The sequence below is a fragment of the Oncorhynchus masou genome, chromosome 27, assembly GCF_036934945.1.
Source record: "Oncorhynchus masou masou isolate Uvic2021 chromosome 27, UVic_Omas_1.1, whole genome shotgun sequence".
In the NCBI taxonomy this organism is placed as follows: domain Eukaryota; kingdom Metazoa; phylum Chordata; class Actinopteri; order Salmoniformes; family Salmonidae; genus Oncorhynchus; species Oncorhynchus masou.
Genome location: NC_088238.1, coordinates 46,469,918 through 46,491,757, shown reverse-complemented (window position 1 = coordinate 46,491,757; position 21,840 = coordinate 46,469,918). Strand labels below are relative to the sequence as shown.

The 21,840-nt window shown below is 42.8% G+C and overlaps 1 protein-coding gene across 2 annotated transcripts in view; it reads left to right on the top strand.

Annotated features, from left to right (window-relative positions):
• The window catches only part of LOC135516320 (arf-GAP domain and FG repeat-containing protein 2-like), a 31,374-nt gene that overhangs the window by 4,171 nt on the left and 5,363 nt on the right, over nt 1-21,840 (top strand). Inside the window, exons 2-11 of one of the 2 annotated variants that reach the window (XM_064940503.1) lie at nt 7,723-7,816; nt 9,180-9,295; nt 11,148-11,295; nt 17,614-17,740; nt 17,990-18,094; nt 18,917-19,135; nt 20,484-20,556; nt 20,826-20,869; nt 21,258-21,350; nt 21,594-21,713. In XM_064940503.1, coding sequence (XP_064796575.1) covers nt 7,723-7,816; nt 9,180-9,295; nt 11,148-11,295; nt 17,614-17,740; nt 17,990-18,094; nt 18,917-19,135; nt 20,484-20,556; nt 20,826-20,869; nt 21,258-21,350; nt 21,594-21,713 — 1,139 coding nt within the window. Of the gene's footprint in view, nt 1-7,722; nt 7,817-9,179; nt 9,296-11,120; nt 11,296-17,613; nt 17,741-17,989; nt 18,095-18,916; nt 19,136-20,483; nt 20,557-20,825; nt 20,870-21,257; nt 21,351-21,593; nt 21,714-21,840 lie in introns of both variants that reach the window. The other variant, XM_064940502.1, reaches the window with a different exon arrangement.

Below are 21,840 nucleotides of genomic sequence, written 5' to 3'. Positions count from 1 at the left end.
GGGTGGAGATAGGGAAAAGATCCGACCCCTAGGGGGCAAGTGCCCGGAAACAGGTCGATGGGGCAATCGTAAGGTCTATGGGGTGGTAGCATGGTGGCCCTCTGTTTGCTAAACACCAGTTTGAGGTCATGGTAACACTCGGGAACTCGGGTCAGGTCGATGGATTCTAAAGACTCGGGAGTAGAACTCGGGAATTCTGGAAAATACAAGTAGCTTGGCACGTAGGACCCCACTGCTTGATAGTGCCCACAGACCAGTCGATGTGAGGGTTATGGCTGTGAAGCCAGGGGTATCCAAGGACGAGAGGGAACTCGGAACAGGAGATCAAATGAAAGTTCATCAATTCCTGGTGTTGTGAAACTGAAAGTCGCAAGGAGGTAGTGACATGAGTGACAAGTCCAGATCCCAAAGGGCTTCCATCCAATGTAGTGACCCTCATGGGTTCACTTAGAGGTTCAGAGGGAACGCCATTCTCCTCCGCCCAGACACCATCCATGAAGTTACCTGCGGCTCCAGAGTCTACCAAGGCTTGAAGGTGAAGCTTGTGGTTGTCCCAGGAGAGGGTGACTGGAATGAGCAGACCGGAGTTGGACGGATGGGAGGAGGTTATGTTTCCCGTTACAGTTCCCCCCGGTCTGTACGGGACAGAGCGTTTCCCTGGAGCCCGGGACACGTGGAACGGAAATGGCCCGGTTTGCCGCAATATAGACAGCGTCGCTCCTCATCCGGCGGTCTCTCTCAGCCTGGGAGATGCGTCCAATCTGCATGGGTTCCGATGGAGCCAGCGAGGATAAAGGTGGGGACTCGGAGCTGGGACTTATAGGGGCTAGAGGTCTACGGTTGAGTTCTCTCTCTCTCAGACGCTGGTCAATGCGTGAGGCCAACTTGATCAGGGACTCGAGATTGTCCGGTGGTTCCCGAGTGGCCAGTTCATCTTGGATAGTGTCGGAAAGGCCTTTCAGAAAGCACACCGTGAGCGCCTCGTTGTTCCAGCCACTTGCTGCTGCCACCGTGCGGAACTGGATGGCATAGTCCGTCACGCTGCGCCAACCTTGGTGGAGAGTCAGGAGCTGTTTGGCTGAGTCAGAACCACTGCTTGGGCCTTGAAACACTCGTTTGAATTCCTCAGCAAAGGCAGAGTAGCTGGCACAGCAGGAACTATGGGCATCCCACACAGCAGTAGCCCAGGCCAGGGCTTTTTCCGACAGCAGGGTGATGATATAAGCGATCTTAGACCGGTCGGTGGGAAACGACGAGGGTTGTAGCTCAAAGGAGAGAGAACATTGGGTGAGAAACCCTTTACAAGGACTTGGATCACCTGAGAACCGTTGGGGAGGTGGAAGACGAGGTTCAGCCAGGGGGTTAACTGCCATGGGTACGTGAATCTGAGGTACTGGGACGGGAACTGTTGCCGGGGTAAGACGATCAGATATTTGCTTAATGGAAGTGAGCATCTCCGACAGAAGATGAGAATGTCTAGCCATTAAGGCCTCTTGCTGAACCAGGGCGGCTTCGTGGCGTTGGACAGTCTCCTGGTGGTGGGACAGCATGGCAAAATGGTCCTGGGAACTGGCTGCCTCTGGGTTCATTTTTGGCTCTGTGTTTCTGTCAGGACCCGGTTACGAACCTGGGTCTCCGGAGTGAGAAACAGTCACTTAACCAACTGAGCCACGAATAGTCAGCAGAACCCAGAAGATGAGGCAGACACAGCAGTACTTAAGACGGTGTATTTAATAAAGTAAAAAGGAGAAGTCCTTCAATACAAAAATGGCAAATCCAAAAGGTGGTAGGAATAGCACAAAAAAAGCCTCAAGAGATACTCGAAAACAAAAACAGAATTCCACAAGAGCATCCACCGGAAACGACAAGAATACACAGAACACTAGGGCTGGGTGCTAACATACAAACACAGAGCACAGAACGGAAGGAAACTAAGGGTTTAAATACAATCAGGGGAAACGAGGCACAGGTGCAAATAATAATGGGGAACAAGGGAAAAAACATAAGGTCAAAAAGCACAATGGGGGCATCTAGTGACCAAAACCCGGAACAACCCTGGCCAAATCCTGACAGATATGTTACGAATTCCAATTTGTTGTGGCTATCGCAAATGTTAGCTAGGCTGCAAATGTTAGTTAGGCTAGGGTTTAGGGCAGGGTTTCCCAAACTCGGTCCTCGGCACCCCAATGGGTGCATGTTTAGTTTTTTTTGCACTAGCACTATGCAGATGATTCAAATAATCAATTAATCATCAAGCTGTGTAGTGTTCGGGCAAAAACCAAAACATCAACCCCTTGGGGTCCTGAGTAACGAGTTTGAGAAATGCTGGGTTAGAGGTTAAGGTTAGGGTTAGGACTTAAGTTAAAGGGCAGAGATAGGTGTTAGCTAACATGCTAAGTAGTTACAAATTAGCTAAAAATTAGTAAGTAGTTGCTAATTAGATAAAACGCTAAACTTGGCCGGGATGAGATTTCCACACAACTTTTGGGTTGATAGAAGTTCCCAGTATACGCCTACCCATCCACCCCGACCAATCACCCAACTTAATAGTTTTCCTTAATTAACCTTCTGTCTTATGTGACCATACCAATCGTAACATAATTTGAGTGTCACCGGGGGCACACTGCACCGGGTGCACACTGCCTGCCCTCCAGGACATCTACAGCACCCGATGTCACAGGAAGGCCAAGGAGATCATCAAGGACCTCAGCCACCCGGGCCACAGCCTGATCAACTCGCTACCATCTAGAAGACGAAGATATTACATGTGCATCAAATCTGGGACCAAGACTGAAAAACAACTTCTATCTCCAGTAGGAATGCACAATATTTCGCTAAGCATTTCGGAATTGGCCGATATTAGCTAAAAATGCCAACATTGAATGTCTAGTTTAATGCCGATGTGCAAAACCGATGTCAAAGCTGACGTGCATACCTATCTAACATAAGTAGATGGCGTAATGACGCCACGAAAAATTTAGCTCTACACGTGCTACACAGCATTCCGAACCTAGCCCACAATGTCTGCTCTGTGGATAGCGCAGTCAACAAGTTGAGCAGTCATTTGAAAGAGTAAGAACATTTCAGTGAGGCAACTCGAAGGCGAAATCCATTAATGCCAAGATAATGGAATGAATTTCCCTTGACAACCAACCGTTCTCTGTCGTAGATGATTTTGGCTTTCGCAGACTGGGCGAGCACCGGTGCACACTACCAAGTAGGCACTACTTTTCAGATGTTGGCATACAGTATTGTTGAAACTCACATCCATGAGCTACTTGCTATGGGTGTCACTGCTATTAGCTTCACAACTGATATTTGGACCAGCGATGTCAGCCCCATGAGCATTATGAGTCTGACAGCACAATGGGTCCATGAGGATTTCGTACTGAGGAAAGCCGTATTGCATGCTCAAGAATGCCCTGGTTCTCATACCACTGCTGCCATTTCAATGGCATTTGAGAACATGTTTGAAACTTGGAAACAGGAACACTCCTTGCTCCATTCGAACAACTGACTCGAGAAATAAGCTCAACTGCGTCTGCAGCTGATGTGATACCCTGTCATGGCATTGAAATGCCTGCGCAACAAAAATGCAAACACAGACTGTCAGTAAACTTGGAAAAGTACTCTAGTAGAGGCTGTGAACAGGCGATTCGGTGGCATTCTCTCTGAGCCTCTAATTTGCCGCCACCATGCTCGATGCTAGGTACAAGGACCGCTACTTCGATGCAGACAAGAAACAGGGTTTACGTGAAATGTTACAGACACAGCTGGACAAGATGTAAACAGACACAGTGTTAGTGCGCACCGAGGAAGAGAGGCCACGGACAGACTGAGCTGAAACTTCACTGCTTGACATGTATGATGAAATCCTGGTTGAGACTGAACAAATGAACAACAAAACAGCTAGTAAGTGAAAGAATTAGGTTTTGATTTTGTTTTACTGGTAATGGGGACATACGTAAATGCCAACAAAATAACTTTTTGGTCAGTGTGTGTTGCAACTATTTAACTGTACTAGAAGTCTTAAAAGGCCACACAAATTAAAAATTTGGTTATCGGGTTTTTTTTGGCAAGGAAAATATTGAATATCGGATATCGAACAAAAATTTCAAATCGGTGCATCCCTAATCTCCAGGCTTTCAGACTGTTAAACAGGCACCACTTCCCGGCCCAGTACCCTGCCCTGAACTTTAGTCACTGTTACTAGGCCGGCTCAATCCTGCACCTTAGAGACTGTTGCTGTAAGGACCGACGCCGGAGACAAGAAGCAGTAACAGGGAGTTGACATTTAATTAGGAACAGACAAAGAGCAAGACATTATTAACAAGGTCAGCACACTGATTCACAATGACAAACGACAATCTTTGCAGCAATCGGGAACAGAGATGGGGAACTGACAAATATAGGGGAAGTAATAAACAGGTGATTGAGTCCACCCGACATCCCACCTGGGCGAGCCTGACGGGCTGGCCGAGGGCACGGGTGCTGGACAAGCGGGCTGGGCGTGAAACCCAGACGAACCGCCAGAGGCGTGAGAGCCTGGCGAGCCGGCTGAGGCATAGGAGCCTGACGATCCGGCTGAGGCATGAAGGACTGTCGATCCCGCTGAGGCGTGGGAGCCTGACGAGCCGGCTGGGCGTAAAAACATGACGCTCCGGCTGAGACCTGATGAGGGATGGGCGCCTTCCGTGCCAACCGGGGCAAAGAACCTCTCAAGCCAGCTAGGAAGTGACAGCCTGACGAGCTGGCTTAGGCACCCACGGTTCCATCGGTGTCCGGCCCCAGACCCAACGTCACCACCAACCGGAACGTCAGTACTCCCTGATGCTTCATATGATAGCTGCTGCATTCTGTAAGGACCGACGCCGGGGACGAGAAGCAGGTACGAGGAGTTGACATTTAATTAGGAACAGACAGAGCAATAGAAGAAACAGCGTCAGCCACGAATACACAATGACAAACAACAATCAATGCAGCAGCGGGGAACAGATGGGGAACTGACATACAGGGGAGGTAATAAACAGGTGATTGAGTCCAGGTGAGTTCAATAATACACTGATGGTGGATGGCAGGTGTGCGCAATGCTGGGGAGCCTGACGCCCTCGGGTCCCTGGGGGAAGAGCGGGAGCAGGTTGCACTATGTACATAGTCATTGACCACAGGTCACTTTAGTAATGTTTACATTCTGTTTTATCCGGACGCTGACATTGCTCATTCTAATAGTTATATATCTCTTAGTTCCTTTAGATTTTGGGGATTTGGGAGTATTGTTTTGTATTGTCAGGTATTACTGCACTGTTGGAACATAAGCACCCGCTACATTAGCGCTACACCTGTGATCTGTTAAATACAGTGCCTTGCGAAAGGATTCGGCCCCCTTGAACTTTGCGACCTTTTGCCACATTTCAGGCTTCAAACATAAAGATATAAAACTGTATTTTTTTGTGAAGAATCAACAACAAGTGGGACACAATCATGAAGTGGAACGACATTTTATTGGATATTTCAAACTTTTTTAACAAATCAAAAACTGAAATATTGGGCGTGCAAATTTATTCAGCCCCTTTACTTTCAGTGCAGCAAACTCTCTCCAGAAGTTCAGTGAGGATCTCTGAATGATCCAATGTTTACCTAAATGACTAATGATGATAAATACAATCCACCTGTGTGTAATCAAGTCTCCGTATAAATGCACCTGCACTGTGATAGTCTCAGAGGTCCGTTAAAAGCGCAGAGAGCATCATGAAGAACAAGGAACACACCAGGCAGGTCCGAGATACTGTTGTGAAGAAGTTTAAAGCTGGATTTGGATACAAAAAGATTTCCCAAGCTTTAAACATCCCAAGGAGCACTGTGCAAGCGATAATATTGAAATGGAAGGAGTATCAGACCACTGCAAATCTACCAAGACCTGGCCGTCCCTCTAAACATTCAGCTCATACAAGGAGACTGATCAGAGATGCAGCCAAGAGGCCCATGATCACTCTGGATTAACTGCAGAGATCTACAGCTGAGGTGGGAGACTCTGTCCATAGGACAACAATCAGTCGTATATTGCACAAATTTGGCCTTTATGGAAGAGTGGCAAGACGAAAGCCATTTCTTAAAGATATCCATAAAAAGTGTTGTTTAAAGTTTGCCACAAGCCACCTGGGAGACACACCAAACATGTGGAAGAAGGTGCTCTGGTCAGATGAAACTAATATTGAACTTTTGGGCAACAATGCAAAACGTTATGTTTGGCGTAAAAGCAACACAGCTCATCACCCTGAACACACCATACCCACTGTCAAACATGGTGGTGGTAGCATCATGGTTTGGGCCTGCTTTTCTTCAGCAGGGACAGGGAAGATGGTTAAAATTGATGGGAAGATGGATGGAGCCAAATACAGGACCATTCTGGAAGAAAACCTGATGGAGTCTGCAAAAGACCTAAGACTGGGACGGAAATTTGTCTTCCAACAAGACAATGATCCAAAACATAAATCAATATCTACAATGGAATGGTTCAAAAATAAACATATCCAGGTGTTAGAATGGCCAAGTCAAAGTCCAGACCTGAATCCAATTGAGAATCTGTGGAAAGAACTGAAAACTGCTGTTCACAAATGCTCTCCATCCAACATCACTGAGCTCGAGCTGTTTTGCAAGGAGGAATGGGAAAACATTTCAGTCTCTCGATGTGCAAAACTGATAGAGACATACCCCAAGCGACTTACAGCTGTAATCGCAGCAAAAGGTGGCGCTACAAAGTATTAACTTAAGGGGGCTGAATAATTTTGCACGCCCAATTTTTCAGTTTTTGATTTGTTAAAAAAGTTTGAAATATCCAATAAATGCCGTTCCACTTCATGATTGTGTCCCACTTGTTGTTGATTCTTCACAAAAAAATACAGTTTTTATCTTTATGTTTGAAGCCTGAAATGTGGCAAAAGGTCGCAAAGTTCAAGGGGGCCGAATACTTTCGCAAGGCACTGTATGTGTATGCGACCAATAAAATGTGATCTGATTTGATTACTATGTTACGTCAGGTCTATGAGACCAGGCTGTGCATGCAGAGAATGATTAACCAGTATGTTGCATCTGCAGATTCAATTTTAGAATGCTGCTGTTACATTTGAGTATTGACAAGAAACTGTAACATGTGTCTCTTCCTCCCCTTGGTGTCCTATGCTACAGTTAATCAGACTACTTTATCCTTTTCAGGCGAGCCCGTAGTCGCGCTCGTGTTACGTTTCATTTCGGCATGGCTCCAGGTTTGGCATTCTCTTCCGGCTCATGTATTGTGTTCTGCATACAGAACATAGCTCAGATCCCCAACAGATTATAGGCTGTGGTTGAGGGACATTTCGCAAGGTTTCACTAATTCGCAGCGGTGAGATTTCAGCACAGGTTTAGAGTCTTGGACAGGCTGTCTCACTCCAAAGAACAGTGAATGAGCATAATATTATGTACTGTTGTGTAAGCCTTCTCTACACTATACATTTTCACTATGGCCATTTTCACCGTCACAATTCATTTTCACTTTTTCTCACAGTCACCTGTCATTGCATCCATTTTTTTGAACAATTTAAATACCCTCTACAACCCATTCCTCTTTTAAATGCTGTATCACAATTGTTCGTCTTTAGCGATTTATGTTGTTATAAATGTGGAGTGCCCCCTTTCACATATCTTTTATCGGTTTCTCTTTTTCCAATCTCTCTCTTCTCTCAGGAGAGGACTCAACCCTCCCCACAGAGTCAAGTCTATCTCCATGACAACCTTCTCCCAACAGGAAGTGGAGTTTTTGCAAAACCATGGCAATGAGGTGAGTGACAGTCAGGTGGGCTTGTGGGCGGGACTTAACAGTATTACACCTGTATTTCACCCACCTCATTTCAATTCTGGGCATAATGTTCAAATCTCAGCTGGATACTTCAAGATTCCAACAGCAGGAAAAGGTGAACAAAACACAAACAAGAGGCATACTTGGACTCCTAACATTCAGTATTAAATATATACATGTCCCAGGATGAATAGAGCAAGAATAGATTATATAGATATTATAAATAGATATCATAAATGATATATGTACATCCTTGGGCCGAGTCCGCCACCAGGAGAGGGATTGAGGCCACATGAGATGGATGAATCTATCTCTGTGTCAGGAATAGTTTTTTAATCTGAACTAGACTAAATAAGGCCCAGCTAAAATCTCATCCATCTTTATGAGATAGAAGAGGATGCTTGATGCTTCCCTCTCTTGTACCAGTCAGACCAATAGAGTGTAGCACTGTTTGGTGGTTACAGGCATTTTCTGGAGGGATGTAGGTTCTCTGCCTAATTTGTGCAGTGAATTGGATCGAACATCGCAGTTACTGTACACACAAACCACCTCATCACTGTGTGTGTGTGAGAGATAGCGAGAATGTGTTTGTGTGTGTGTGTGTGTGAGGTGAGAGGGCGTGTCTGCAGTGAAAGGGATCAAACTTTACAGTTGCAGACAATAATACAATTAAGTTAGAAATGATTTCATGTGTGCATGAGTGTCTGATTCATTGCACAGATATCAGGTAGAAAAGTCTGGATAGTCCGATTTGGTTAGATTAATGTGTTGATGTTGGTGATTCATAATTAGTCAGTGAGCTACAGTAGTGTCGATCAGAGCATGTGACTCTAGCATGTTAACTAATGTGTTGGTAGGCAGATGTGTCTATTGTTTATTTTCTACATGATTATTTTGGTGTGTGTGTGTACAGAAATGTTAACTACATTTGTGGGGTACAGAAGTCCCCACAAGAATAGTAAACAAATGAAGATTGGACCAACTGGGGACATTTTGATGGTCCCCACAAGGTCAAATGCTATTTCTAGGGCATTTAGGGTTAAGGATAGAATTAGGTTTCAGGTTAGAGTTAGGGTTAGGAGCTAGGGTTAGGTTTAGGGTTAAAGTTAGGTTTCGGTTTAAGGTTAAGGTAAGGGTACTGGTTAGGGTGAGATTCAGGATTAGGTTTAGGATTTTAGGGAAAATAGGATTTTGAATGGGACTGAATTGTGTGTCCCCACAAGGATAGTTGTACAAGACTGTGTGTGTATATGTGGTGCCTATTGTTGATGTTCTGCATCATTATTTGTGTGTTTGTGTTTTTCTGTGCGCACGTACGTTTGTCTGCGGCTCTGAACGTGTGTAGGTGGGGAGGAGGACTTGGCTGTGTGTCTTTGAGCCAAAGACAGATGCATGCTTCAACACAAGGGACTCACAGAAGCTCAAAGAGTTCCTCCAGGACAAATACGAGAAGAAGAAATGGTGAAAAAAAATCAATAAGATATCATCTCCATAAAGATATCTACAGTTGAAATCGGAAGTTTACATACACCTTAGCCAAATACATTTAAACCCAACTCCTGACATTTAATCCTAGTAAAAATTCCCTGTCTTAGGTCAGTTAGGATCACCACTTTATTTTAAGGATGTGAAATGTCAGAATACTAGTAGAGAGAATGATTTATTTCAGCTTTTATTTATTTTAACACATTCCCAGTGGGTCAGAAGTTTACATATACTCAATTAGTATTTGGTAGCATTGCCTTTGAATTGTTTAACTTGGGTCAAACGTTTTGGGTAGCCTTCCACAAGCTTCCCACAATAAGTTGGGTGAATTTCGGCTCATTCCTCCTGACAGAGCCGGTGTAACTGAGTCAGGTTTGAAGGCCTCCTTGCTTGCACACACTTTTTCAGTTCTGCCCACACATGTTCTATAGGATTGCGGTCTGTGCTTTGTGATGGCCACTCCAATACCTCGACTTTGTTGTCCTCAAGCCATTTTGCCACAACTTTGGAAGCATGCTTGGGGTCATTGTCCATTTGGAAGACCCATTTGAGACCAAGCTTTAACTTCCTGACTGATGTCTTGAGATGTTGCTTCAATATATCCACATAATTTTCTTTCTTCATGATGCCATCTATTTTGTGAAGTGCACCAGTCCCTCCTGCAGCAAAGCACCTCCACAACATGCTGCTGCCACCACCGTGTTTCACGGTTGGGATGGTGGTCTTCAGCTTGCAAGCATCCCCCTTTTTCCTCCAAACATAACGATGGTCGTTATGGCCAAACAGTTCCATTTTTGTTTCATCAGACCAGAGGATATTTCTCCATGTGCAGTTGCAAAGCGTAGTCTGGCTTTTCTATGGTGGTTTTGGAGCAGTGGCTTCTTCCTTGCAGAGTGGCCATTCAGGTTATGTTGATATAGGACTCGTTTTACTGTTGATATAGATACTTTGTACCTGTGTCCTCCAGCATCTTCACAAGGTCCTTTGCTGTTGGTCTGGGATGGATTTGCACTTTTCGCACCAAAGTACGTTCATCTCTAGGAGACAGAACACGTCTCCTTCCTGACCGGTATGACGGCTGCGTGGTCCCGTGGTGTTTATACTTGCGTACTATTGTTTGTACAGGTGAACGTGGTACCTTCAGACGTTTGGAAATTGTTCCCAAGGATGAACCAGACTTGTGGAGGTCTACTTTTTTTTCTCTCAGGTCTTGGCTGATTTCTTTTGATTTTCCCATGATGTCAAGCAAAGAGGCACTGAGTTTGAAGATACGCCTTGAAATACATCCACAGGTATGCCTCCAATTGACTCAAATTATGTCAATTAGCATATCAGAAGCTTCTAAAGCCATGACATAATTTTCTGGAGTTTTCCAAGCTGTTTAAAGGCACAGTCAACTTAGTGTATGTAAACTTCTGACTCCATGGAATCATGATACAGTGAATTATAAGTGAAATAATCTAGTCTGTAAACAATTGTTTAAAAAATGACTTGTGTCATACACAAAGTAGATGTCCGAACCGACTTGCCAAAACTATAGTTTGTTAACAGGAAATTTGTAGAGTGGTTGAAAAACAAGTTTTAATGACTCCAACATTAGTGTATGTAAACTTCCGACGTCAACTGTATATGTCAGACGTACCACCTATTTCAAACTCATCCCAACTCAAAGTTGTACACTGAGTTGAATGTGTTAAATGTCCATTCAAATTATTTTGAGCACAATGCATTTACTTACATTGAGAAAATTATTTTTTATTAGTTTAGTCTCGTTGAAATAAAATCTCTTCTTCAACTGTAGTCGCAGCAACATGGAACTATTTTTCAGGCATTTTTCGAAGAACAAGAGCCGGAGGGAGGTGGAGGGACCCTGGAGCCCGCCGGGGGTGCAGGCCTTACCCTCCTCTCACGGCCCCCCGCCCGCCCAGGCCCCATCCCACACCATGCCCCCCTCCGCCAGGCCCATACGCACACTGGTGAGATACATAACTCCTCCGATGGATTGAGGAGATGCGATAGAGGCAGAGGGATATTTCATGTATATAAAGCTTTATTAAATTGAAGGAGAAAGTAAAGAGGAAAGGGGGGAGAGAAAGAGTGAAGAGATGGAGGGAGAGAGAGGAAGAAAGCAAGAGAGAAAGAGGTGTTTCTGTGGAGAAGAGTAATAGAGTTAGAAGTGTTACTTTGGAGAAGACTAATAGAGTTAGAAGTGGTACTTTGGAGAAGACTAATAGAGTTAGAGGTGTTACTGTGGAGAAGAGTAATAGAGTTAGAAGTGTTACTGTGGAGAAGAGTAATAGAGTTAGTGAGAGGTGTTTCTGTGGAGAAGAGTAATAGAGTTAGAAGTGTTACTTTGGAGAAGACTAATAGAGTTAGAAGTGGTACTTTGGAGGAGACTAATAGAGTTAGAAGTGTTACTGTAGAGAAGACTAATAGAGTTAGAAGTGTTACTGTGGAGAAGACTAATAGAGTTAGAAGTGTTACTGTGGAGAAGACTAATAGAGTTAGAAGTGTTACTGTGGAGAAGAGTAATAGAGTTAGAAGTGTTACTGTGGAGAAGAGTAATAGAGTTAGAAGTGTTACTGTGGAGAAGAGTAATAGAGTTAGAGGTGTTACTGTGGAGAAGAGTAATAGAGTTAGAGGTGTTACTGTGGAGAAGAGTAATAGAGTTAGAGGTGTTACTGTGGAGAAGAGTAATAGAGTTAGAAGTGTTACTTTGGAGAAGAGTAATAGAGTTAGAGGTGTTACTGTGGAGAAGAGTAATAGAGTTAGAGGTGTTACTGTGGAGAAGAGTAATAGAGTTAGAAGTGTTACTGTGGAGAAGACTAATAGAGTTAGAAGTGTTACCGTGGAGAAGAGTAATAGAGTTAAAAGTGTTACTGTGGAGAAGACTAATAGAGGTAGAGGTGTTACTGTGGCGAAGAGTAATAGAGTTAAAAGTGTTACTGTGGAGAAGACTAATAGAGGTAGAGGTGTTACTGTGGAGAAGAGTAATAGAGTTAAAAGTGTTACTGTGGAGAAGACTAATAGAGTTAGAAGTGTTACTGTGGAGAAGACTTATAGAGTTAGAAGTGTTACTGTGGAGAAGACTAATAGAGTTAGAAGTGTTACTGTGGAGAAGACTAATAGAGTTAGAGGTGTTACCGTGGAGAAGAGTAATAGAGTTAAAAGTGTTACTGTGGAGAAGACTAATAGAGGTAGAGGTGTTACTGTGGAGAAGACTAATAGAGTTAGAGAGAGGTGTTTCTGTGGAGAAGACTAATAGAGTTAGAGGTGTTTCTGTGGAGAAGACTAATAGAGTTAGAAGTGTTACTGTGGAGAAGACTAATATAGTTAGAAGTGTTACTGTGGAGAAGAGTAATAGAGTTAGAAGTGTTACTGTGGAGAAGACTAATAGAGTTAGAGGTGTTACCGTGGAGAAGAGTAATAGAGTTAAAAGTGTTACTGTGGAGAAGACTAATAGAGGTAGAGGTGTTACTGTGGAGAAGACTAATAGAGTTAGAGAGAGGTGTTTCTGTGGAGAAGACTAATAGAGTTAGAGGTGTTTCTGTGGAGAAGACTAATAGAGTTAGAAGTGTTACTGTGGAGAAGACTAATATAGTTAGAAGTGTTACTGTGGAGAAGAGTAATAGAGTTAGTGAGAGGTGTTACTGTGGAGAAGAGTAATAGAGTTAGAGGTGTTACTGTGGAGAAGAGTAATAGAGTTAGAGGTGTTACTGTGGAGAAGAGTAATAGAGTTAGAGGTGTTACTGTGGAGAAGAGTAATAGAATTAGTGAGAGGTGTTTCTGTGGAGAAGAGCAATAGAGTTAGAGGTGTTACTGTGGAGAAGAATAATAGAATTAGTGAGAGGTGTTTCTGTGGAGAAGAGCAATAGAGTTAGAGGTGTTACTGTGGAGAAGAATAATAGAGTTAGAGGTGTTACTGTGGAGAAGAGTAATAGAATTAGTGAGAGGTGTTTCTGTGGAGAAGAGCAATAGAGTTAGAGGTGTTACTGTGGAGAAGAATAATAGAGTTAGTGAGAGGTGTTTCTGTGGAGAAGAGTAATAGAGTTAGAAGTGTTACTGTGGAGAAGACTAATAGAGTTAGAAGTGTTACTGTGGAGAAGAGTAATAGAGTTAGAAGTGTTACTGTGGAGAAGACTAATAGAGTTAGAGGTGTTACCGTGGAGAAGACTAATAGAGTTAGAGGTGTTACCGTGGAGAAGACTAATAGAGTTAGAGGTGTTACTGTGGAGAAGACTAATAGAGTTAGAGGTGTTACCGTGGAGAAGAGTAATAGAGTTAAAAGTGTTACTGTGGAGAAGACTAATAGAGTTAGAAGTGTTACTGTGGAGAAGAGTAATAGAGTTAGAAGTGTTACTGTGGAGAAGACTAATAGAGTTAGAGGTGTTACCGTGGAGAAGACTAATAGAGTTAGAGGTGTTACTGTGGAGAAGACTAATAGAGTTAGAAGTGTTACTGTGGAGAAGAGTAATAGAGTTAGAAGTGTTACTTTGGAGAAGAGTAATAGAGTTAGAAGTGTTACTGTGGAGAAGAGTAATAGAGTTAGAAGTGTTACTTTGGAGAAGAGTAATAGAGTTAGAAGTGTTACTGTGGAGAAGAGTAATAGAGTTAGAAGTGTTACTTTGGAGAAGAGTAATAGAGTTAGAGGTGTTACTGTGGAGAAGAGTAATAGAGTTAGAGGTGTTACTGTGGAGAAGAGTAATAGAGTTAGAGGTGTTACTGTGGAGAAGAGTAATAGAGTTAGAGGTGTTACTGTGGAGAAGAGTAATAGAGTTAGAAGTGTTACTTTGGAGAAGAGTAATAGAGTTAGAGGTGTTACTGTGGAGAAGAGTAATAGAGTTAGAGGTGTTACTGTGGAGAAGAGTAATAGAGTTAGAAGTGTTACTGTGGAGAAGAGTAATAGAGTTAGAAGTGTTACCGTGGAGAAGAGTAATAGAGTTAAAAGTGTTACTGTGGAGAAGACTAATAGAGTTAGAGGTGTTACCGTGGAGAAGAGTAATAGAGTTAAAAGTGTTACTGTGGAGAAGACTAATAGAGGTAGAGGTGTTACTGTGGAGAAGAGTAATAGAGTTAAAAGTGTTACTGTGGAGAAGACTAATAGAGGTAGAGGTGTTACTGTGGAGAAGACTAATAGAGTTAGAAGTGTTACTGTGGAGAAGACTTATAGAGTTAGAAGTGTTACTGTGGAGAAGACTAATAGAGTTAGAAGTGTTACTGTGGAGAAGACTAATAGAGTTAGAGGTGTTACCGTGGAGAAGAGTAATATAGTTAAAAGTGTTACTGTGGAGAAGACTAATAGAGGTAGAGGTGTTACTGTGGAGAAGACTAATAGAGTTAGAGAGAGGTGTTTCTGTGGAGAAGACTAATAGAGTTAGAGAGAGGTGTTTCTGTGGAGAAGACTAATAGAGTTAGAGGTGTTTCTGTGGAGAAGACTAATAGAGTTAGAAGTGTTACTGTGGAGAAGACTAATATAGTTAGAAGTGTTACTGTGGAGAAGAGTAATAGAGTTAGTGAGAGGTGTTACTGTGGAGAAGAGTAATAGAGTTAGTGAGAGGTGTTTCTGTGGAGAAGAGCAATAGAGTTAGAGGTGTTACTGTGGAGAAGAGTAATAGAATTAGTGAGAGGTGTTTCTGTGGAGAAGAGCAATAGAGTTAGAGGTGTTACTGTGGAGAAGAATAATAGAGTTAGTGAGAGGTGTTTCTGTGGAGAAGAGTAATAGAGTTAGAAGTGTTACTGTGGAGAAGACTAATAGAGTTAGAAGTGTTACCGTGGAGAAGACTAATAGAGTTAGAGGTGTTACCGTGGAGAAGACTAATAGAGTTAGAGGTGTTACTGTGGAGAAGACTAATAGAGTTAGAAGTGTTACTGTGGAGAAGAGTACATTACATTACATTTAAGTCATTTAGCAGACGCTCTTATCCAGAGCGACTTACAAATTGGTGAATTCACCTTCTGACATGAGTTAGAAGTGTTACTGTGGAGAAGAGTAATAGAGTTAGAAGTGTTACTTTGGAGAAGAGTAATAGAGTTAGAAGTGTTACTTTGGAGAAGAGTAATAGAGTTAGAAGTGTTACTGTGGAGAAGAGTAATAGAGTTAGAAGTGTTACTTTGGAGAAGAGTAATAGAGTTAGAGGTGTTACTGTGGAGAAGAGTAATAGAGTTAGAGGTGTTACTGTGGAGAAGAGTAATAGAGTTAGAGGTGTTACTGTGGAGAAGAGTAATAGAGTTAGAGGTGTTACTGTGGAGAAGAGTAATAGAGTTAGAAGTGTTACTTTGGAGAAGAGTAATAGAGTTAGAGGTGTTACTGTGGAGAAGAGTAATAGAGTTAGAGGTGTTACTGTGGAGAAGAGTAATAGAGTTAGAAGTGTTACTGTGGAGAAGAGTAATAGAGTTAGAAGTGTTACTGGAGAAGAGTAATAGAGTTAAAAGTGTTACTGTGGAGAAGACTAATAGAGTTAGAGGTGTTACCGTGGAGAAGAGTAATAGAGTTAAAAGTGTTACTGTGGAGAAGACTAATAGAGGTAGAGGTGTTACTGTGGAGAAGAGTAATAGAGTTAAAAGTGTTACTGTGGAGAAGACTAATAGAGTTAGAAGTGTTACTGTGGAGAAGACTTATAGAGTTAGAAGTGTTACTGTGGAGAAGACTAATAGAGTTAGAAGTGTTACTGTGGAGAAGACTAATAGAGTTAGAGGTGTTACCGTGGAGAAGAGTAATAGAGTTAAAAGTGTTACTGTGGAGAAGACTAATAGAGGTAGAGGTGTTACTGTGGAGAAGACTAATAGAGTTAGAGAGAGGTGTTTCTGTGGAGAAGACTAATAGAGTTAGAGGTGTTTCTGTGGAGAAGACTAATAGAGTTAGAAGTGTTACTGTGGAAAGACTGTTAGAAGTGTTACTGTGGAGAAGACTAGAGTTAGAAGTGTTACTGTGGAGAAGACTAATAGAGTTAGAGGTGTTACTGTGGAGAAGAGTAATAGAGTTAAAAGTGTTACTGTGGAGAAGACTAATAGAGGTAGAGGTGTTACTGTGGAGAAGACTAATAGAGTTAGAGGTGTTTCTGTGGAGAAGACTAATAGAGTTAGAGGTGTTTCTGTGGAGAAGACTAATAGAGTTAGAAGTGTTACTGTGGAGAAGACTAATATAGTTAGAAGTGTTACTGTGGAGAAGAGTAATAGAGTTAGTGAGAGGTGTTACTGTGGAGAAGAGTAATAGAGTTAGAGGTGTTACTGTGGAGAAGAGTAATAGAATTAGTGAGAGGTGTTTCTGTGGAGAAGAGCAATAGAGTTAGAGGTGTTACTGTGGAGAAGAATAATAGAGTTAGAGGTGTTACTGTGGAGAAGAGTAATAGAATTAGTGAGAGGTGTTTCTGTGGAGAAGAGCAATAGAGTTAGAGGTGTTACTGTGGAGAAGAATAATAGAGTTAGTGAGAGGTGTTTCTGTGGAGAAGAGTAATAGAGTTAGAAGTGTTACTGTGGAGAAGACTAATAGAGTTAGAAGTGTTACTGTGGAGAAGAGTAATAGAGTTAGAAGTGTTACTGTGGAGAAGACTAATAGAGTTAGAGGTGTTACTGTGGAGAAGACTAATAGAGTTAGAGGTGTTACCGTGGAGAAGACTAATAGAGTTAGAGGTGTTACTGTGGAGAAGACTAATAGAGTTAGAGGTGTTACCGTGGAGAAGACTAATAGAGTTAGAGGTGTTACTGTGGAGAAGACTAATAGAGTTAGAGGTGTTACCGTGGAGAAGACTAATAGAGTTAGAGGTGTTACTGTGGAGAAGACTAATAGAGTTAGAGGTGTTACTGTGGAGAAGAGTAATAGAGTTAGAAGTGTTACTCTGGAGAAGACTAATAGAGTTAGAGGTGTTACTCTGGAGAAGACTAATAGAGTTAGAGGTGTTACCGTGGAGAAGACTAATAGAGTTAGAGGTGTTTCTGTGGAGAAGACTAATAGAGTTAGAGGTGTTACCGTGGAGAAGAGTAATAGAGTTAGAGGTGTTACTGTGGAGAAGACTAATAGAGTTAGAGGTGTTACTGTGGAGAAGACTAATAGAGTTAGAGGTGTCACCGTGGAGAAGAGTAATAGAGTTAGAGAGAGGTGAATACTGTACCTGAATACTGTACCGACAGAGATCCAATGACACAGAGAGACAGAGACAGATGACCAAAGAGAACCCACTCTTGGTCATCTTCACAGCAAAGATAAAGGGGTGAATAACAGATGAAGGGTTAAATGAGGATAATGTAACACAGAGGAGAAATACATCCACCCACTGTTTGCCTCCCCTCTCCTCCAGTCCCAGTCCCAGCTCTCTTCCTGGGGGGACAGAGTCCCCACCATCTCCCCTGCGGACATGAGGGCGGATGTGTTTACCGCCCGTGCTCCCTCACGCTCCCAGAGCTTTAGAGACCCCCCAATGAAAGGTAGAACTGTTCACATTCTTTTTTGGTACCGTGAGTAATGGAACCTGAGGCAACATTGTTTGATGCCTGTTTCTTCTTTCTCTTTCCACCTTTCTCTATCATTCTGTCTGTTTCTTTCTCTTTTTTTCTGTTTCTCTCCTTGCCAATCTCTCTGTCCTTCTCTCTACTGCTCTCTCTCTCTCTCTCTCTCTGTATGTCGCTCACTCACTCTTCTCTCACCCTCTCTCTCTCTCTCTCTCTCGCTCTCAGAGTCTCTACTGAGAGGTATAGAGAGACAACGTCCAGGCTCTCTGTCTTCAACGATGGGACCCCAGAGCCACGCCACCTCCTTTCCTGCCCTCCCTCGACCCTCAGGTAAAGACTACACCCTCCTCTTCTTAAATATCTCTCATTTTCTCTCTCAACTTTTACCTCCTTAGCCAGTAGCACTTCCAAAAACAACTTCACTTTAGTTTTTTTTGTTGTTAACCTTTATTTAACTAGGCAGGTATGGCACTAACCCGTACAGTAATTGACTGTGTCCTGAACGTTTATTCAGAGGTATAGAATAGAACAAAACAGAAGAATATAGCCTTGGTGGGAGTGCATACTCGCCAGTAGTCCTGTACTCTTCTGCTATTAATTCTGATTAGTCCGTTTCTCCCTTCAAAGTTTCCAATCGGAGAACTGGCCAGGTCAAGCAGAGACACACTGTATCCTGAGATAGATAGATAGATAGATAGATAGATAGATAGATAGATAGATAGATAGAGAGAAATAACATGAATAAAACTATTTTTAGAGAGTGGACAATGCCCCATTCAACAGGAGCCCAATAGTATTTCACAGCTCAGAAGTATGCTATGATTATGTCCAGGACAGACCCTATCTAGGAATACATTCAACTCCTGCTGGCTGCTAATACATGTAGCATGCTATACGTATGTGCAAAGCTAGGATTTCCCCAATAATCCATTGAGGTTCTATTTGCTATCTTGTTTTTTGTGAGGCTATTGGATGGTCAAGTCACATGGAAAAACATGCATGGGTTGCGTCTGAAATGACACCCTATTGCCTATATAGTGCACTACTTTGCAGGCCCTGGTCAAATGCAGTGCACTACATAGGGAATTGAGAGCCATCTCGGACTCACCCCCAGCCTTCCTTATCTCGGCCATCTTTGTTTGGTCCTCTCAGGTCGCACAGTGTCCTCCTCGGGGGGCTTAGCCCCCTTCAGGGCCTTCCCTAAGTCTCTGAGTGTGGATTTTGGGGGGCTCAGCCAGCAGCAGAGTCACAGTGCACTCAGCATCACCCCCCCAGCCCCCGGCCCAAACACACACACAAACCACCAGGACCGCTACGCTGCCCTGTCCCAACTAAACAGTGTCTTCTCTGACACGTCGCCTGGACCTACAGGTAAGGGTAGAAGGAGTGTGTGTGGGGGGTGGGAGAGGGTGGGTGGTGTGTGTGTGTGTGTGTACACATTTTACTATACTCGTGAGTACCAGAAGTCCTCACAAGAATAGTACACCAACAAAATTTCAGAGAAGTGAGGACATTTTGCCGGTCCTTACTCGTAAAAATGCTATTTTAGGTTTAGGATTATGCTAAAGTTTAGGGGTTAGGTAATATAGGATTTTGAATCCCAAAATACCTCACAAGTATAGTAAGGCATAGTTGTTTGTGTGTGAGTGTGTGTGAGTGTGTGTGTGTGTGTGTGTGTGTGTGTGTGTGTGTGTGTGTGTGTGTGTGTGTGTGTGTGTGTGTGTGTGTGTGTGTGTGTGTGACTAAGTGAGTGAGATTATTGTCAGATACATTGCATAATGCCTTACTCTAAATGCCAAGGTTTTACTAAGTGAATGACTCCATTGTGTTTTCTGCACTCAATACTAAACCGTTGGGTTGTTACAAAACAACCTTGGAAATATGTTCCAGTTTGGATTTAGCAATGCTACTAGCTGCTAACTAATGAGAACAGAAATGTGCAGGACCAATGCCGTAGGCATGTTTGAACATATATCATTGTTTTATTTCCATGATTCAATACATAATATCTCTCCCCTGGGCAATAATATAATGTAGGTAGATGTATGTGTAGTTTATTTTGATTAATATCACATTGAACTATAAGCAGTTTTTTTTTTTTTTACACTGCACAGTCAAATACCTTGACCAATCACACACTGAGAGTGGAAACTTTGCACCCTATGTCAAATCAAATCAATTACATGTCATCTCTCAAATTAGCCCCCAGCTGAGCCCTGTGCTTGTAGACTGGGTGGCTGACGACATTAGGAGGCTAATTTGATTCAGAGAGGTCTGATAGCTAGCAACAATGACAAGAAGCTGCCATGTGTGGAATTGTATGGGGCTTGTTTCATCTCGTTGTAGCTTTTTTATTGATACCATGTCTTGTTTTGAGGTGTTGTGACTCATGTCATGTCTATGCTAATATTGGCTAAAAGTTTTGAGCTTGCTAACCAACAACTGTAATGATCAAATCAAAATCAAATCAAATTTATTTATATAGCCCTTCGTACATCAGCTGATATCGATAATGATGAATTTGAGGGACAAGTGCTCATTGTGCAAATGTATTTATGTTTTCAATAACCATTTGGAGACAATATATAGTTTACATGTCAACAATCTAAGCCAACCCTGTCTGTTTTTCCCCATAGTTGTGCACGCATCAGTTTTGTTGTTAAGCCAAGAAAACCAACCCGTTTATGGTTCGTCTATTTATTTGAATGTGTGTTTTCAGCACCCCCCGGTGGACTACCCCAGTATAGCACCCTATTTGGGAACCGCCTGTCCTCCAGTTCCACTCCTGCCAGGTAATGAATGCACTGTCAAGCAAATACACTTAACATTCCTATTTAATGCATCTAAGAAGTGTAGACTGTTAAAGTGCACCAGTCCCGGTACAAATACATAGTTTTATTTGCTCAGGATATCTGCATGCCCTTGGTTTAGTAATTCATGACAGGCCGACATCATAGCTGGAGGCAACTGCAATATTAAATTGACTTGTTTTTAATGTTCATGCATGTAATAATATATAGTTGTTCTTAACTCTTTCCTCTTCTTTTCTGACTTTCTTCAGCTCTCCAGGCGTGGATGCTGTGTCGGGGTCTCAAACATTTGCAAGTAGGCAGTGTTACAAAAACATTAATCAATCACGGAGGCAGGGGCGCAACTTTTGTTTTACAAGTTGGGGGGGACATCTTTTTTATTTTTTAACCTTTCGGTTAAACACTCCAAACAGCCTACTCGACAGCCTACCGGTCCTAAAGCACACCGTAGCCTTGTTTTGTATCACATTCGCATGATAAACCTGGCAGGGACAAAAATGCAATTTCAGAACACCCCCCACCCCCCCGTCCCCAGTGAAAGTTGCGCCCCTGCATGCAGGTGTATATTTTTCATGAAAGACTTTGAAAGGCTTGAACATATCCATGAACTATTGTCTCTCTCTCTCTCTCTCTCTCTCTCTCTTGCTATCCTTGTCTCTCTGTCTCCTACCTCCATGTCTCAGGCTTCCCCAACCCGTTCAGCTCCAGTTCCAACTCTCAGCAGCAACAGCCTGCCCTGTCCCCCAGTAACCCATTCAACAGGTCCACCTCAGGAGGTAAGCTGCCAGCAGAGCACTGCTTATTCAGCCTGGGGGCAAAGGTCAAGAATGTACAGTAACAGGGGTAACTGTATATAAGTAATTAATAGACAGTCTTCATTAGCTAATAGTTCATGTAGTTTAGAAATAACTAACAAACAGTTATATTGGAGATTTGGGACCCCTGGATTCTTGGTTTATTGTAATATTTCAATGTACTGTGTGTGACGAAACACCCTTATGTTCTGTTTCCCTATGCAGGTGACTCCAGTGGGTTCGTCAGCTCTCCAACCTCAGTGTTCCCTCCGTCCGCCACCTTCCCAACTCCGGCTACCCAGAATGCATTTCCACACAAGCATGCCAACAACCAGGAAGCCAATGGCAAGTATAAGTCTATTATAATTCTTATGCTATTTTTTTCTATTCTCTACAAAATAATGTTGAGAATTTTCTCCAACTGTATAGGATAAGAGCACACAAAAAGTGTTTACCATTTGGTGCTCTATAT